This window comes from Bufo bufo, chromosome 1 (genome assembly GCF_905171765.1).
Source record: "Bufo bufo chromosome 1, aBufBuf1.1, whole genome shotgun sequence".
NCBI classification, from domain to species: Eukaryota; Metazoa; Chordata; class Amphibia; order Anura; family Bufonidae; genus Bufo; species Bufo bufo.
The window spans coordinates 235,471,946-235,491,497 of record NC_053389.1 but is presented as its reverse complement, the minus strand read 5'-3'; the positions used below and the strand labels follow the sequence as shown (position 1 = coordinate 235,491,497).

The 19,552-nt window shown below is 42.5% G+C and overlaps 1 protein-coding gene across 1 annotated transcript in view; it reads right to left on the bottom strand.

Annotated features, from left to right (window-relative positions):
• The window catches only part of ATP6V0A4 (ATPase H+ transporting V0 subunit a4), a 29,237-nt gene extending 9,917 nt beyond the window's left edge, over window positions 1-19,320 (bottom strand). Inside the window, exons 1-16 of the mRNA XM_040437354.1 lie at window positions 19,209-19,320; window positions 13,847-13,964; window positions 11,842-11,920; window positions 7,854-7,951; window positions 6,636-6,761; window positions 6,369-6,466; window positions 5,823-5,949; window positions 4,312-4,394; window positions 2,886-2,979; window positions 2,256-2,468; window positions 1,932-2,082; window positions 1,328-1,467; window positions 1,067-1,224; window positions 886-979; window positions 672-790; window positions 286-502 (exon numbers count right to left, since the gene is read on the bottom strand). Coding sequence (XP_040293288.1) covers window positions 286-502; window positions 672-790; window positions 886-979; window positions 1,067-1,224; window positions 1,328-1,467; window positions 1,932-2,082; window positions 2,256-2,468; window positions 2,886-2,979; window positions 4,312-4,394; window positions 5,823-5,949; window positions 6,369-6,466; window positions 6,636-6,761; window positions 7,854-7,951; window positions 11,842-11,920; window positions 13,847-13,963 — 1,914 coding nt within the window. The 5' untranslated portion in view covers window position 13,964; window positions 19,209-19,320. The remainder of the gene's footprint in view (window positions 1-285; window positions 503-671; window positions 791-885; window positions 980-1,066; window positions 1,225-1,327; window positions 1,468-1,931; window positions 2,083-2,255; window positions 2,469-2,885; window positions 2,980-4,311; window positions 4,395-5,822; window positions 5,950-6,368; window positions 6,467-6,635; window positions 6,762-7,853; window positions 7,952-11,841; window positions 11,921-13,846; window positions 13,965-19,208) is intronic.
• Window positions 19,321-19,552: the final 232 nt, after the last annotated feature.

Here is a 19,552-nt window from a genome sequence, read left to right as displayed (position 1 = left end):
GATCAGATTTCCTGATGCAGTTTTGGAAGCCAAAATCTGGAGTGGATCAGAAAAGGAGAGAAAGTATAAGGGACAGATAGGACTTCTCCTCTTCTTCAAATTCACTCCTGGCTCTGTCTTCCAAAACTGCATCAGGAAACCTGAACATGTGGCCGTACCGTGGGCTTTTACCATGAATCGGCATACTAACTGGTTCTGCATTTAGCACAGGTGAAGCCTATTAAAACCTCAAAGCCGCATTAGATCACGGTATAACCACTTTTCAAGTCTCCTAGGGGGCGTTACCTGGTGCTCATAGAGTGGACCATTGGATGGGTCATTGTAGTTGAAGAGGAACATGTTGATGAAGTGAATGAGGATACTGGGGGCTTCCTGGGAGTTGTTCACATTGTACGTGCACCACTTGAAGATGACCATAAACACCAGGTAACCAAAGAGAGACAAAATGAAAATCATCTCCGGGACAAACTGCAGGATGATGTTAACGTGTCGCCGGAAATTTCTGGAGAAAAGAAAAAAATAATACTATGTAACAGCAAACGTGTTGCGATGCATTTACAGATCAGTCCATAACCTTCTTTACTGTGGGACAATTCCATAACAAGACACAGCAGATTGTCTTTTATAAAAGTTATTTTTGAGAATATTTTCACCGCTATTATTATTCTTACATGTGGTTTATCAGACCAAGTATCACCCCAAACACCATCTGTGTGATCCCCAAAATCACTGACATCTTCATCTTGTAGGAGTTCAGGAATGTTAGCTTGTTTTTAGCAATATTCCAGATCTGCAGGAAAAGGCAATACAGGGAAACATTGAGGTGTCATCGCTCAAGAAATATTGAGAAATAAAGACACAGAAAAAAAACGCAAGTGAACTCACCGGGTCAATCCCAAACGGGTAAGGATTCCCAGAAAAAACACCAGGAACCATTGGGTCTAGTTGTAAATCAATTCCCTGATGTAACAAATTATCACTAAAAGAAAGAAAATGAAATGTTACAATAAATGTCTACAATGTATCCAAATGGAAACTCCAGCTAAACGGGAAGGATGTAACATACTTCCAGGTGCCATTGGTGAACATGGGGCGGACCCTCCATGATGACCCAAATATGTTAAATGACTTGGAGAAGCAGTCATTGTAGATGAATCCAGTGTAGATGGAGAATATTCCCATGAGGAAGATCAAGTATCGACCCCCGAAGAAAGTGTTCCAGATCTAGACGCAAAAAAAAAAAGTGGAGAAGGAAAGATCAGCTGAAGTTCTGAGGTCCCTGAGGGCAACTACTAAAGTGCCTCCTGCCCCCCATTTAGCCTCTTACTTCATTGTCACTCTTGGTAGTCAGAAGCTGTTTTTCATTCAGGAGCATCCAGGCTGCAAATCCCAACATGACGGCACCGTGTCCGCAATCGCCAAACATTACCGCAAAGAGGAATGGGAATGTGATGATGGTGTAAGGGGCTGGAGAAGAGGAATAGATTCATCATGAACATGTCTCAACAAAGGGGCTCCTAATAAGGGCAGGGGGATGGGGTTATTATGACTCCAGAATTATTCATGTCCCCTCTCTCATCCCCAGAAGGAAATATATGGGGGGAAAAAATTCTCAAAACTGGGGTTTCTAATGCCAGCCTTGATCTTGAATGTGGGGGTGCAGGATGTGACAAATTTATTAACAGGTGCACACCACATAATAACATCTCATAGCTGGCATAGGCTTCAGTCATTGCCTGCGAAAGCAAACAGACAAAAGCAATTGTAAAGATGTCAGCCCACTTAGGCCCTGTCAACTTTTAACATATATTGTGAGTGTGACAAAAAAAAGGGTTAATAAATAACAAATTTATGAGCAAAACGGGGCTTGCGGAAAAATGTGTCTGAACTTCTGTTCAGGCTTTTCTAAAGCTCCTGTCTTCAGAACTAACTTGGGTTCATTTCTCTGTAATTCCCAACACCATAGGCATCTATAATGTTCTGGAAGCCAGACGTAAACTTATTGGTCCGGTTGAAGGTCGGTGGTTCCATTTTGGTTGGTATATCGGTCAGGATGGGAGCAATGGTGGAACTGCTGCGCTCCTGCAATGCAAGAGATTTATCTGTTATATTGTATCACATGGTTCTGTGGGCGACGAGTAAGATTTATGACCCATCCTCATAACCAGTCCGAGTGCTACCTGTCGCTCAGCTTTAAACACCATATTGGTTATAACAGTCAGCACTCACGGACATACATTGTTTGCAGCACTCACAGTTCCGCGGTGCAGCGCCTGTTTGATGCGCTCCTTGTCGTCCACTGGGCACCAGATCTCGGCGATGACACACTGCTGAGTGACATCAATGTTACACAGGTTCAGAACGTGGTACACAGCCTTCATCTTCTTCACTTTAATCATCCAGCTGGACAGATTCTGCGCAGCTTCCAACAGTACACGCTGGCGGTGGGACTCTGTTTGCGTTATGACCTGAACGGGATGAAAAGTGGGAATTAAAGTGATTTTTATGATCTAAAAATAGGTGGGTGAGATTAAGGAGTGAAGGCCTAAGGACATGTTCATCCTGACAGCCTTCCCTCTATGGCTGTGTATACAGAGATAGCTGTCGGTCACGGATAGGACCGTCTCCTTGACTTCAAAGCCCAGAATAAATGGATAAATTACAAGTTTTAGTCAACCATTTCCTATAAACTATCAATCTGCTCAGCTCCCCCTGCTCTATGACATGCTGCCTGCAGATTATACAGCATTTTCAAGGTGACAGGTTTTCTTTAAACCCAGTCCAAGGCAGATTAAGAATTTAAAGGTATAGGGCGTCTGTTATCACCCACAGATTACCGGTACTGATCATCAGATACTAGGGAGCCACTCCATTCCTCCACTCACCGCATTCAGATCCTCAATCCTAGTGTTCACATCAGCAGCCATGTTGCGTCGTTCAGCTGCGGACTCTGGACATGGGTAAACTGTAGCTTTAAACCTGTCATATAAGAACATCAGGATCAATTAGTGAGATAATAAAAAGGACAAATTAAATATAAAATATATAACCCCTGTATATCACTGATGAAATGTAAACGGACATATGAAGGGCATAAGGCGGCACTGTGCAGGGGCGGCTTCATCGTATCATATTGTCAGAATCTCAGCGCATCACTGAATAGTAACATAATGCTACCTGTAGGGAAGAGCGTTCTCACCCTCCTTACCTGGTCCTACTCTCAAAGATGATGCGTCGTACATTATATAAATGTAGGCAATCTGCAATGTCACACTGACACAAGGTAACAAGCACGTCAGCTGTGAAAAGTGTTAGGCAGGAAAGGGTCCAATCACTGACACCAGGATGATGGGGGCGTAATTTATCTTGAGGGGAATTTTAGATGTCAGTTTTGCTTTAAGCCTGTGTTGGCGTAATTCGTGACAAATTTATCAGACGTCACATAGTGTTCAATAAGGCTACATTCACACAAACGTATTTTGTCTCTGTGTCTGTTAGTTATTTTTTTTGCGGATAGGATGCGGACCCATTCATTTCAATGGGTCTGCAAAAAATGCGGACAGCACACCGTGTGCTATTTGCATCCGTATGTCCGTTCCGTAGCCCCGCAAAATATATAGAACATGTCCTATTCTTGTCTGTTATGATGACAAGGATAGGCCTTGTTACAATGGAGCCGCAAAAAAAAAACAAAAAACGGATGCCATATGGAACGTCATCCGTTTTTTCTGCGGATCCGCAATTTGCGGACCGCAAAACACATACGGTCGTGTGAATGTAACCTAAATGTGGTGCTTCTTTAAATATATATTACCTTTGTCTAGAGATGTTACTACAGTTTTTGTATGCTACTTTCTTACAAGAAAATGATTGCACCCTTTTTTGTTATTTTTTAAAAAGTCACAGCTAAAAAATCTGGAGTGCACCTTAACAACATAGGTACCCATGCCCACTTTCTCCGCTCATTTTTGAAAAGTGGTGAAAGCAGTGCAAAAATGGGAAATCTCACAACATTTTTGCGTAACCATGGTGGAAGGCAAAAATTGCAACTTTTGAAGTCTGTTGTCTGAAATGGTAAATTCCGCCCCAAAGTGTATTAGAAAGTTGTAGGACTGGACAAACCGTATGAAAACATGACCTGGATAAAAGCCGCAGACATACTGGCCGGTATTTTATATATCATGTTCCCTATCTGGAGAACACTATGATTCATTTCTGTAAAGTAAACTATGGGAATTAAACGAGTACACAGCAAGACAACAAAGTTTTCATGCAATACATAAAAGTCACCACTAGATGTCCCCAGCGCACCCCTCACAGATCTTTTTGATCTTCTGTTTGAGCTGATCGCCCTGGTAGAATATGATGAAGACATTCTTCTTCACTTCTTCTTTCTGGAGAAAAATGGAGACAGATCAGTCATGTGACCACACACCAAGGTCCTGAGAAACAATTGCAGCAGTATCTCTAGTAATATATCTAGAAAATTGGTTGAAATTCTGAGGTTTATGTTAGATTATGAGAGGCAACTGAAATAATCAATGAACATGTTGTCATTAGAGAAGAGTGAATTTCCGCTTATGAAATTCGTTCACACTTTGTTTGTTGGTAAAAAGTGAATTGCGTTACGGATCCGTTTTGCAGCCAATAGACTTCTATTATGACGGAATGAATAACGGAATACCTCTAAAGGAATGCATTCCGTCATAGAATTGCGTTATGGTCCGTGGTAACGGAATCCATAAAGCAATTCTGCTTTTACCACCAAACGAAGTGTGAATGAATTTCAAAATATGAAATTCGCACGTAGTTGTCATCAGATTCTCTCAGTAGTGCAGCCTCAGGCTTTAGGACAAGTGATCAGATTTCACATGACCAATCCAGAGGCTAAAAGAGGACACCATTCTTGACATGTCTGTTTTATTAGCTATTTACATTCCCCTATTAATAAATATTCGTATCACTCTATGATGTTCCATTTCTTTATTATTCCTGCTAGAAGGTATAAATGAATTGCCAGCAGTCTGCAATGAAGGTCCAGATGGGTGTTACAGTTGGGGGGGTGTCTTGCACAGTCTGACACTATCCAATCAGTGCTCTCAGTGCAGGGACACACACCCCAGCTGGTAACACCCATCCGGACCTTCACTGTAAGCTGCTAGCAATTCATTCATAACTTCTAATAATAAAGGAATTGCACAAAGTAGAGTCATAAAGTCTGTTTCTTACATTCAGTGTTCGGTCAGTGATTTCCATCAGTTATTGTGAGCCAAAACCTGGTGCGGCTCCAAACACAGAACAAGTGCAAATATTTCAGTTATAATTTATCTCTGTTTAGGCTTCACGACCGGTTTTGGCTCAAAATCACTCATGGAAATCACTGACCAAACATTGATGTGTGAATAAGGCCTAAGAATAGATGCCACAGAATAACATGGGGAATGCAAGTAGTTACTGAAAAAGACATGTCAGGAGAGGCGACAGCTCTTCTTTAAAAACCTGGTGTCTGACAGCAATGTCTCCATCATCTCTATAAACATGCATGATGCATGCTCAGCTTGGCTGTGTGTGCATGTTTATCACCCTAGAGATTATCTCCCCTGGCGCTGCTTATTTCCCAGGGGAAGAAAGGTTCACATGCGTAAAATCCAGCCTGTCTGATCCGTCTTCCCCCAAGGATCTGGCAGGTACCACCGATATGGGATTGTTGGTGGCTCTGTACTGCAGTGATGATGTGTGCGAGGTCCAGGATCTCCCTGCTAATAACTCCCGGGAGATCCAGAGCCCCAAGAGTCACATTCTTCCCATTCGTATTTCCTTACAGTAATGGGATCCTCCAGAGACGTGTCTAGCTCACTGTACTTCAGGTAGATATTCCCCCTGCAAACCCTCCACAGCATCCTCTCAAATGACGCCATTCTCTCTCTCCCGATCACCCCGGCTGTGAACCTGCAAACAAAGAGGAGAATCGGATCAGAACCGCAGACACTGAGCCACTGTTTCTGAGGTGACACTTGATACCACCCTGTGGCTGGATCCCCCTCCTTGCGGACAATACTACCTCTAATCATTTTACAGGTTACATTCCGCAATGCAGTGCAGTATGGGATCCTACCAAAGCGGTTTGGGGAGTATATGACAGCACAGTGTTGATGGACTGTAAGTGGCAAAACACAGCTCATTGACTAATATCGCTTTGGATGTGACTGGAGTATAAAATATGATCTAGCAGCAGAATTGTGGAAGCTCTGGATGTGAATGGAGTAATTTAATATGACTAGAGTATAAGACAAGGAAACAACTTTACGTTTACCTCCTTTAATAGGTCCCCCTGGTAATGATACTGATTGTTATATTATGGCACATACCCCAGTTTACCAGCGGCAGCAGCAGAGGGGACGGTCCGAAGCTCCAAGAGGCTGCTGGTGTCTTCATTGAAGAAGTCATCAGGAAGATTTGCTTCAGCCTACAAAAAAATAACAAAAAACCCAACAAGATAATAATAAAAATATTCCACTGTGGAGGAAATGTCAGAACAGGAGAGATTGCATGGAAGCTGCCTGTGTATAATAGGTCACCGCAGCTGCTGAATAACATATCCCTACAACATAGACATTCAGGTTCTAAGATGATACCTCAAAGAAATCCTGAGTCTTCTTCAGTAGATGCTTCAGTTCTGTCAGCTCCAGAAAATTCTGCTTCAAGGTCTGCTGGTTACGGTTCACCTCCTGCAACTCCCCCTCCAGCTTCTCCAGGCCGGTCTGTTAGATGTTTAACATTATGTTATCATCTAGTACCATAGTGATATGAATAAAGAGGTTGTCACAGCCCCGCCCCCTATTACTGACATCACTGAATATCATAGTAATTTGTGATCAGACATGAGATCCACACACCTTATACTACAGTACCATCTATTCCATCTATTACTGCTGACAACCAGCCTCTATATCATGTCTGAGAGGTTGTCACAGCCCCGCCCCCTGTTACTGACATCACTGAATATAATAGTAATATAATTACACTGTGATCAGACATGAGATCCACACCTTATACTACAGTAACATCTGTTCCATCTATTACTGCTGACCACCAGTCTCTATATCATGTCTGAGAGGTTGTCACAGCCCCGCCCCCTGTTACTGACATCACTGAATATAATAGTAATATAATTACACTGTGATCAGACATGAGATCCACACTCCTTATACTACAGTAACATCTATTCCATCTATTACTGCTGACAACCAGCCTCTAATTCCCAACCAGTGTGCCTCCAGCTGTTGCAAAACTACAACTCCCAGCATGCCCGGACAGCCTTTGGCTGTGCGGGCATGCTGGGAGTTGTAGTTTTGCAACAGCTGGAGGCACACTGGTTGGGAAACACTGCGAGTCTATACCATGTCTGAGAGGTTGTCACAGCCCCGCCCCCTGTTACTGACATCACTGAATATAATAGTAATATAATTACATTGTGATCAGACATGAGATCCACACACCTTATACTACAGTAACATCTATTCCATCTATTACTGCTGACAACCAGCCTCTATATCATGTCTGAGAGGTTGTCACAGCCCCGCCCCCTGTTACTGACATCACTGAGTATAATAGTAATATAATTACATTGTGATCAGACATGAGATCACACACCTTATACTACAGTAACATCTATTCCATCTATTACTGCTGACAACCAGCCTCTATATCATGTCTGAGAGGTTGTCACAGCCCCGCCCCCTGTTACTGACATCACTGAATATAATAGTAATATAATTACATTGTGATCAGACATGAGATCACACACCTTATACTACAGTAACAGCTATTCCATCTATGTATCCACTGCTCACCTCAAGATTAATCATCTCTCTCGGCAGTGGCGTCTGTGGCGATTTCTCAGGATGTTTTACGACTATCTTGTCATTCTGCATCTCACACTCCAAAAATCCTAACAGGTGAAAAGCACCTCATTACTTCATGCTGTGTATGTTATTTCTACCTTACTATATGTGATAACATTTGTCGGGGATGGGGGTGGGGGAGTTGGGGTCAGTGACTAAAGATGAGCGAATTTTTTAAAAATTTGATCCGCCGGTTCGCCAAATTTTTCGGGAAAAATTTGATTTGATCTGAATATAGTCGTGGCGAATTACGTTAAAAAAACGGCTATTTCCTGGCTGCAGAGAGCCTTTATAGTGGTGTAGAACACTGTGCCTGGCAGTAACACGCATAGGGAGTCTGCTGTGGTAGTGAAATAATAGTCAGTATGCCATGCAGATTACATACTCAAGTATAAACCACAAAAAACGGAACGGTCGTGTGCATGAGGCCTTACAGGTCGATGTTAGCGCACTCCTTTTACACGATCGCCAGCTGATTCCACATCGATGTCAACAGAACCTGTTCTATTAAACACGTATACAAGTAGAGCCCCCCCTCCCCCCCTGGACAGAGTGGAGAGGGTGTGAGTAGTAATTTTTTGACTACGTCACTGATTAATTAGCCCTTCCTCTGATTCGTCAGAACAATAACCCACAAAAAATGGATCCTGTCTGTGGAGCATCCGCCTTCACTCGGTCAGCATTTTCTCAATATAATCCATCAGTATAGCTCATCCCAAAAAAAGAGTGGATCTAAAACAGAGATGACACGTGAATGGAATATTCGTTGTGCGTCTCATTTTTTCTTCCTTCTGACAGATCAGAAGAAAGGTCAAATAAATGATGATGTCAGCCAGGCCGAAAGCCAAAATAGTGGAAAAGTCATGAAGTGGGGAGGGTGGAAACAGCATGAGAAGTCCACAGAGTGGACCTTTGACATAGTGGTTAGGTGGAAGCAGTATGAGGAGGTCACCGAGTGGCACAATGACACAGTCTGGAGTTGGCAGCAGTATGAGGAGGCCACCGAGAGGCACAATGACAGAGTCTGGAGGTGGCGGCATCAGGAGAAAGCCACCGAGTGGCACAATGACAGAGTCTGGAGGTGGCAGCAGTATAACCGCAGCACTGACCGCTGAATAAATATTGTTTTTGACCGAAATACTTCAATAAAGATTTTACCACATATATCCGCCACACTGACTGACTGCTACCGCCGCTACTTCCGTGAACCCCTACACCACTACTTCCCGGGTAGGTAGGTTGCTGCAAAGCAGGTGCTCTACCCCGGGCACGTTTGGCTCCCGACCTCCCACTGCTGCCACCCTGCTGACTCCCAGCCATGCTTTCAACACATATAACCGCTAACGTGAACTGAGAATATATTTTTCTTTTTGTACTGAAAAAGGCCACTGAACGCTTTTGCCACAAATAAGTGCACCAGTGAAATGAGTATATTTGTTTCTTTTTTTACTGTAATACGCCCCTATACGCTTTCAACTGAAATAACTGCAACAGTGCAGTGCATATATATTTATATTTTTTTACTGAAATACGCCCCTATACGCTTTTAACAGAAATAACTGCAACAGTGCAGTGCATATATATTTATCTTTTTTTACTGAAATACGCCCCTATACGCTTTCACTATATATAACTGCAGAAGTGACCTGAGAATATATATTTCTTGTTGGAATGAAATAGGCCACTATACGCTTTAACCAGAAAACAATTAAATAGTGAAGTGCGTATATATTTTTCCAGTAGTACTCAAATACGTCCCTATACGCTTTCACCTGAAATAACTGCAACAATGCAGTGCGTATATATTTGTATTTTTTTTACTGGAATACGCCTCTATACGCTTTCACCAGAAATAACTGCAACAGTGCAGTGCGTATATATTTTTCTTTGTTACTGAAATACGCCCCTATACGCTTTCACCAGAAATAACTGCAGAAGTGAAATGGGTATATATTTTTCTTGTCGTACTGAATAAGATACTAAGACATAAGCCTCTAAAGGCTTTAACATAACACTTGCAGCCCAATAACAAAAAGCTTGAATGACAGAGCTGTCTAATGACTATTTGGATCCCCAAATAATCGTTCCCTGCACTTGTAAATCACTTTCCTATCAAAGTTCCTAGCGCCTTCTGACGTCTCTCCCTGCATTAAGATGCTGTGAAATAATACCTATCCTTTCCCTGCACTTATAAATTGTTTTTTGTTTTTTTCCACAATAGTTTTTCCACTTGCTGTCCCTAGCGCCTTCACACGTCTGTCCCTGCACTCTGAACGCTGGAAAATGTCTGACTGTAAGATGGCCGACATATTTATAGGGCTGTGACATCACAGGGCTGGCTGGCTGCTGATTGGCTGCATGCAGGCATGTCAATCTGGGTGATCCCGCCTTCCCAGAGTTCCTTGCCCCATGTTCTTAGTCCTTACACGTGTAGCCGCCATTTTAGGAAAAATGTGATTCGTTACCACGAAGCGCGAGGAAATTCGCATTCGTTCCAAATCAAATTTTTCCTGAAATTCTAAACTAATTCCACTTCGTCAGCTTCGATTCGCTCATCTCTATCAGTGATTGGAAAACACAGATTTTTGTTTTTGTTATGACAAGAAACCAAATTTCAGTTTTAGCATGAACTATCAGGGGACTCTATAGGAGAGATTTTCTCTGTCACTTCAATGAACATTTTATATTCGGTTTATTCCTGGTTAGTTCTCACATCTGCAGGTTTGTTACATGTGTCCTATTTAGTCAATACCCTGGACTCCAGACTGGCCGCTTTCAGATAAGCGTATTTGCAATGCGTATATAGTACGGTTTTAATGTAACAGAATCCGCTGCTAATGTTAATGAATGGAGCTATTCACATGGGCGATTAATTTCCGTCAGTATTTAAAATCCGCAGCATGTCCAAGTTTTGTGCGGATTTGTTTTCAAATACGCACATTACAGTCTGTGCAGTGCATAAATAATGAAGGAAGGAAGAAATACGCATTTAAATCCTAATGAAATCCTGAAGCAATTCTGATGGTATATCATCAGGATCCTGAGCCAGAATACTGACGGATTTCAGTACGCTCGTCTGAAAGCGGCCACTGATGAAAATGTATCAGTGCAGGTAGAAGGTAACAAACTATGATGGCAGGAGAAGGATTTGTACTGCTGATGTGTTTATGTCAAGGTGGATTAGCTAGACTTGATAAAACTGTAACAAACCCTCAGCTGTCAGAAACATTATTTCAGGATGGGTTTGCTGCCCTTTAATGTAAACAGGAATGTTCGCCGTCTCTGACAGCAAGAGGAAATTTTTAAAATGATGAGAAAATGATACACAAAACACAGAAAACACAAAAATAGCCATAGAACTGTTATAATATACATACATACATTGAAACTTAATGTACATAAAACTGGACACTGGTTCTTTAAGGCTACTTTTACACTCGTGTTTTGTGCGGATCCGTTCAGATAATACAACTGTCTGCATCCGTTCAGAATGGATCCGTTTGTATTATCTGTAACATAGCCAAGATCCGTCTTGAACACCATTGAAAGTCAATGGGGGACGGATCCGTTTTCTATTGTGCCATATTGTGTCAGTGAAAACGGATCCGTCCCCATTGACTTACATTGTGTGTCAGGATGGATCCATTTGGCTCAGTTTCATCAGACAGACACCAAAATGCGTTTTAGTGTCCGCCTCCAAAGCGGAATAGAGACTGATTGGAGGCAAACTGATGCATTCTGAGTGGATCCTTTTCCATTCAAAATGCATTAGGGCAAAACTGATCAGTTTTGGACCGCTTGTGAGAGCCCTGAACGGATCTCGCAAACGGAAAGCTAAAACGCGAGTGTGAAAGTAGATCATAAAGGGGTCTCCCATCAGTAACCTCCACACATACATCATCATTGCAGTAGGTGCTATTAATAACTCTGTACTCACGCAGGATCCGCTCCATTCCCTCACAGCGCCGCACCTCATTCACAAACCTTCGCTGGAAATTGTTCACACTGACATTCAGCTGGAATAAAGAGTTAAAACATACAATTATATTATTGAATCACTGACGTCTGCAGAATATTGCTCCATCTGCCTCCTGATAGATGCACAGTGATATATTCTGCAAATTATCAAGTCACTGACCTTACTAGAGATCTGCAGAACATTGCTCAGCCTCCTTTACATCCCAACAGATAGTGATATATTCTGCAGATTATTACACCACTGACCTCTCTAGAGATCTGCAGAACATTACTCTGCCCCTCTGTCTTCTGACAGATACATTGTGATGTATTCTGCAGATTATTACATCACTGACCTCTCTAGAGATGTGCAGAACATAGCTTTAATCCCTTCTAAAGCCTGAGAGATACATAGTGATATATTCTGCAGAGTATTACACCACTGACCTTTATAGAGTTCTGCAGAACATTGCTCCGTCTCCTCTACCTCCTGACACATACATAGTGATATATTCTGCAGATTGTTACTAGTGTTGATCGCGAATACTCTAATTGTGAATTTTTATCGCGAATATCGACACTACGAGAATTCGCGAAAATGTAGAATATAGTGCTATATATTCGTAATCGCGAATATTCTATTTATTTATTTTTAGCAGTAACCTCCCTTTTTGCCTGTGGGCCATTGAGAAGGCTGCAATATCTTTGGCAGAATTTAGCAACATCCCTAGCAACCAATAGTAAAGCTTCCTACCCCTTACTATAGAAGAACCTCCCCAGAAGCCATTTTCTGCTGTTTTTTGCAGTTCTGAGAGAGCAGTGTCATTGCTGTGCTCTGTGCTTTGCTGAGTCATCTGGATCCTTATTCAATTACATTACATAGTTAGTTAGCTCATATATATAATACAGATAGTTAGTGGGAGATAGTCAGTGTACGTTAGATAGTGATATAGTGTAGCTGATAGGTTCCAGTGCAGGGTGTTAGGTAGTGTGATAGGAATTACTGTGCTGTGATAGGGATTAGTGTCTCTGTTAGGCTACTTTCACACCTGTGTTCAGGTGTCCGCTCGTGAGCTCCGTTTGAAGGGGCTCACGAGCGGTCCTGAACGCAGCCGCCCGGCCCTGATGCATTGAGAAGGCTGCTCTATGGAGGCGGATCCATTGAGAATGCATCCGCCTGCTAGCGCTCAGCCTCCGCTCCGCTCAGAGAGCGGACACCTGAACGCTGCTTGCAGCGTTCGGGTGTCCGCCTGGCCGTGCGGAGGCGAGCGGATCCGTCCAGACTTACAATGTAAGTCAATGGGGACGGATCCGCTTGAAGATGACACCATATGGCTCAATCTTCAAGCGGATCCGTTCCCCATTGACTTACAATGTAAAGTCTGAACGGATCCGCTCAGGCTACTTTCATACTTAGAAAATTTTCTAAGTTTTAATGCAGACGGATCCGTTCTGAACGGATGCGAACGTCTGCATTATAGGAGCGGATCCGTCTGATGAAACATCAGACGGATCCGCTCCTAACGCTAGTGTGAAAGTAGCCTTAGACACAGTGCTGTGATGTCACAACAATACTTAGTGCACCATTCAGTAATATGTACTCAGACCTGATAAAATGGGAAGTTGCATGTTTGCGCATTTTTTTGCACATCATTAGTGCTCATTTGCGCAATTGCGAAAATAATGACTGGAGATTGCGAATTCTAGAATTCATGAATTTATTGTGAATATTATGCGAAAAAAAAGAATATTGCCTATACCGCTCATCACTAATTATTACACCACTAACCCCTCTAAATATCTGAAGAACATTGCACAGTCCCCTATACCTCCCGAGAGATACATAGTGATATATTCTGCAGATTATTACACCACTAACCTCTCTAGAGATATGCAGAACATTGCTCTGTCCCCTCTAACCCCTGACAGATACATAGTATATTCTGAAGATTATTACATCAGTCCACACTCCACCTGTTACTTACATCTCTGAACTGCACCAGGCCAAGCTCTCCCAGCGCCGCGATGCAGGAGTATCCAGCTTCTACCTGCAGGATCATCTGCGTCAGGCACATCTCCTCACTCCGGAAAAGGGACCCCATCCTGTGACAATTAAGAAAGGATGATTATTTTCCTGTATCAGGCAGCTGACCAGTTATCTTTCCAATATTTAAAGGGGGACTCCACCCTTTAGGCCCCTTTCACACGAGCGTGACAGATTAGGTCTGGATGCGTTCAGTGAAACTCACACCATTTTGCAAGCAAGTTCAGTCAGTTTTGTCTGCGATTGCGTTCAGTTGTTCAGTTTTTTCTGCGCGGGTGCAATGCGTTTTGATGAGTTTTTCACGCGCGTCATAAGAAACTGAAGGTTTACAAACATCTCTTAGCAACCATCAGTGAAAAACGCATCGCACCCGCACTTGCTTGCGGATGCAATGCGTTTTTCACGCAGTCCCATTCACTTCTATGGGGCCAGGGCTGCGTGAAAAACGCAGAATATAGAACATGCTGCGATTGTCACGCAACGCAGAACTGATGCGGGAAAAACAACGCTCAGGTACACAGACCCATTAAAATGAATGGGTCAGGATTCAGTGCGGGTGCAATGCGTTCACGTCACGTATTGCACCCGCGCGGAAAACTCGCTCGTGTGAAAGGGACCTTACTTACATTCTGGTACATTAGTGTGATCTGTGAGCAGGTACACAGATGAGGCTCTGGTTCAGCTCTGGTCAGAGATTTCTGTAATTTTGTCATTTTGGGGTACATTTATTAACTCTTAGAGGACTCTGAGATTTTCTATTTTTGCGTTTTCATTTTTCACTCCCCGTCTTCCCATAGTCGTAACTTTTTGATTTTTCCGTTCACCTAGCCTTATAAGGGCTTGTTTTTTGCGGTACAAGTTGTACTTTCTAATGGTGCCATTTACGGTTGCATATTATGTTGTGGGAAGCGGAAAAAAATTCCAAATGGGGTAGAATTTGTAAAAAACGCAATTCTGACAAAGGTTTTTATTTATTTATTTTTTTACACCGTACAATATGCGGTAAAATTTACCTGTTATCTTTATTCTCCAGGTCAGTACGGTTCCAACGATACCACACTTGTAAAATTTTTCTTGCGTTTTAATATAAAAAAATATATATTTAAACCTTTGAGGGGAAAAAAATGTTATCTGACCCCTATAACTTTTTTGTAGTTATGTGTACAGGGCTGTGTGAAAGCTCATTTTTTGCGGGGCGATCTGTACTTTTCAGTGATACCAATTAGAAGTGTGTGTGACTTTTTAGTTTCAAAAATGGTTTTATTGAAGGATTGAACAGATTATAGAGAACATAACCAAAGACAGTGCCAAAATGAGAAGCCTCACGCCTCGGCTGATGGTAGAGAATGAGATACATTGATGCACAGTCAATTAAATAAAGTAACAGAAAAAACATCAAAAGAAAAATATCCTATGGAGAGCATGACTTTGGGGTTTATGTCAGATAAACATAGATACACTGTATATATATGCCGGGCAGCAAGCGAGAATAATCACATACCATCCACAGTATTTATAAGTGATGCAGGTAATAGATCAGAACCTTCCCCGAATCCTATAATGTCAGATATGGTAACCTGTGCGATGAGTGGGAGGAGGACATAACTTTAAATATGAGTCCAGTAATACCAATTAGAAGTGTGTGCAACTTTTTGATCACTTTTTATAAAAAAAATTATTAGGGAGTTGAAGTGACAAAAAATGGCAAATTGGCTATATTTTTTCCCGTTACGCCATTTGCCGTATGCCATTAATATTGTTATATTTTAATTGTATGGGCATTTTCGCATGAGGCGATGCCCATGATGTTTATTTTTTTACTGGCTAAGTATTTTTATTTTAAGGGAAGGGGGGTGATTTGAACTTTTTTTTTTTTATATATTTGTAAAAACTTTTTTTATCTTTTTCTTTCTGTTTTAAGTCACCCTGGGCGACTATAACTGGCAATCATTAGATTGCCATCATTAAACACTTAATTTTCAATCTAACAATACAGTGCTGCCACCTAGAGGCCTGTATTGGTATATTCAGCTAATAGACTCTGAAGCCTGCTTGAGGCTTCGGTCTATTAGAATACTGTAAGAGGTTCCCCGATCTCTGCCGGGAAACGCTGTTACCGGAGTGGAAGCGCACGGCTTCCTCCTCCGGAGTGCTCCGATGCCGTGGTCACATTTGACCACGGCATCTAAAAGGGAAAATGTATGCGATCAGCCTTATGGCTGATCGCATACATGTGCTGCGGGTGTCTGGTATTTAAAATAGCAGAAACCCGGCGGCTATGGCGCCTGCTGCACGTGCGAGTGGGTTCCATGTTTAGAGACCGGACATGTACATGTACGGCGGAGGTCCTCAAGGGGTTAGGACCAGTGTAATAAACGTTGGTATAAAATTATCCCCCACTTAATAATTGTGCACATTTGTGCAGGTCCATGTGCTACAACAGAGATCTACACCAGCTATAACCTATGCCAGTTTCCTGGAGTAGATTAGAATAAGTGTGCCAGGCTGGCTACAGCCATCCCTGCAGCCCCACTTTTGGAAATAATTCAAAAAAATTAGTGCAGCCAAGCAGTGTTTGATGCCAGTTTTCTGGCGTATAGAGGATGATAAATGTCCCCCTTTGTGTTTATATTTTTCCACCATGTCAGGATCTCTGGTTGCTGTCAATAAACAAAACATTCATGTTTATATCTAAAACCTTGCTGTGACTTAGTCCTCCCGATACAGCTGGGGATTTGTTCAAATGATATATCCACATCAGTCGCACAAATTTCTCTTCTGCCCTGATAGTTGTTACAGTGTATCAGTGCAGATAAAAGGTACTAGTCTGGGTCTCAAGCTAAGATCTGATTTACAAGACCATGAAAGATTAGGCATTTTCTATTAACTGCCGGCTATGTGCGGTCCGCAAAATGCGGAACGCACATCGCCGATGTCCGTGTTTTGCGGATCCGCAAAACACACCGGGACATGTGAATGGATCCTAACTTGGACAACAGCTAAGTCAGCATCTCATCTGCAGACAGCTGTTTCAGAGTGATTGTCCTTCATCGGTGCAGGGTGGAGAGAACTGGTTTAGCTAGGTGACTACACCAGTTCTTTCTGCTCTACATTGAGGGGCAATCTGTCTGCGTAAGAGATGATGGTTTGTTGTGGATTTTCTGAAGCTGAATGTCTCCATTTCAACTGGGAATTTAGTAGACATAGAAATGCATCAAAATTCACAAAGAAATCTGCATCCTAATCTGCACCTAAAAATCAACAATTAAATCCGCACCTTTGTAAAAATCCTTACCTGCATATTTTCTGGTATATTTTTCTGCCATGTGTGAAGGCTACCTTAGCTTTCTGTTCGTTTTGGAAGCAAAGCTAATTTGCATATCTTTTTTTCTCAGAAACCCAGAGGCATTTGCCTGGCCTATAAGGCCCCTTTCACACAGGCGAGTATTCCGCGCGGATGCGATGCGTGAGGTGAACGCATTGCACCCGCACTGAATACCGACCCATTCATTTCTGTGGGGCTGTTCACATGAGCGGTGATTTTCACGCATCACTTGTGCGTTGCGTGAAAATCGCAGCATGCTCTATATTCTGCGTTTTTCACGCAACGCAGGCCCCATAGAAGTGAATGGGGTTGCGTGAAAATCGCAAGCATCCGCAAGCAAGTGTGGATGCGGTGCGATTTTCACGCACGGTTGCTAGGAGACGATCGGGATGGAGACCCGATCATTATTATTTTCCCTTATAGCATGGTTATAAGGGAAAATAATAGCATTCTGAATACAGAATGCAAAGTAAAATAGCGCTGGAGGGGTTAAAAAAAATATACATATATTTTAACTCACCTTAGTCCACTTGATAGCGCAGCCCGGCATCTCCTTCTGTATTCTTTCTTCAGGACCTGGGTAAAGGACCTGTGGTGACGTCACTCCGGTCGTCACATGGTCCATTACATGATTCATCACCATGGTAAAAGATCATGTGATGGATCATGTGATGACCGGAGTGACGTCACCACAGGTCCTTTACCCAGGTCCTGAAAAAAGAATACAGAAGGAGATCCCGGGCTGCGCTATCAAGTGGACTAAGGTGAGTTAAATTATTTTATTAATTTTTTTAACCCCTCCAGCGCTATTTTACTTTGCATTCTGTATTCAGAATGCTATTATTTTCCCTTATAACCATGTTATAAGGGGAAATAATACAATCTACAGAACACCGATCCCAAGCCTGAACTTCTGTGAAGAAGTTCGGGTTTGGGTACCAAACATGCGCGATTTTTCTCACGCGAGTGCAAAACGCATTACAATGTTTTGCACTCGTGCGGAAAAATCGCGGGTGTTCCCGCAACGCACCCGCACATTTTCCCGCAACGCCCGTGTAAAAGGGGCCTAAGAGTCATCATGCCTAGTAGGCGCACTCCATAAGGAGAAATAGTACCACGGATCTCAGCAAACTTTGCTGTGTACTGATGAGGCGCAATCACCCCAAAACAGCTGCCTGCAGATATGATGCTGGCTTAGATATTATCCAAGTGATGCTTCAAGACTTGTTTAAAAGTTTGAGCGTTGACTTACTGAATAGCTCACTTACATTTGATGGCATCAGAGGCTTTGCTGTTTTTTTCTTTTGGAAGGAAAGCTAATTTGCATAACCCCTGCCTGACCTATAAGACTCCTCATGCCTAGTAGGCACTCTCCATAAACTGAAAAATCTCTCTCTCTGATTTGTCTGAATTTTTCTGAAAGAAATTCAGATTTTGAGGTCAAATTTCAATTCTATAAAATCAATTTGCTCATCTGTAATGCAGAACTTTTCATTATACAATCATAAGGCTTTATTTCCACAAAACAATTAAAATCAATGCTGCCACTCGGTGTATCCCCCCCCCCCACCAGATCTGTGACGCTGATTTTGAGATATGTTTGGGATATAGCTCCATGTTACAACTGAACAGAAATGACCATCCTGTGACCATGTAGACCAAAGTATCGGTGCCAGAAGAAATGGTCATCAGTCATCTCATGGCTTTACCGCTAACATTTTTCTGCCTCCTATATAGTAAATGGTGCACAGTGATGATCTGTGGACACATTCCGCTGGGGATTGTAGTCTGTAATGCTAAGCCACTAATGGAGTGCAGGCAAATAACGGTATAATATAATCTATGCTTCAAACAATCTTGAGTGATCATTTCCATGTAACTGAAGAAGCTGATGTCTGAGCAGAACATTGTCAGATTGTTAATGACTGCAAATCATAAGAAACAGTGGAAGTACCATTCAGCTCGGGTCTGGACTCACCTGCCGACAGCGTGACTTCCTCTCCTCTCTCCTGTCACTTGTTCTATGCTCAGGTTTTTTGGAGCTGTGCGTGTTGATGTTGTCCCCCCTCCAAATCACCTCCTCCTGGGATCTGCACAGAGCAGCATCTGACCGGCTTTGTGTGTTGTGGCAGCACAGGTAAAGTTATAGGTAATAACACAACAGGTATGCAGCACAGAGAGTAGCCGCCGCCAGCTGTCAATCACGCCACATCATCATTAACCCCTTGGGAACCTATGATCAGGATTGAAGACAAAAAAAATTATAATTAGGGTTCATGCACACAAACGTATTTTTTTTTCCCTTCTGTTTTTTTTTACAGG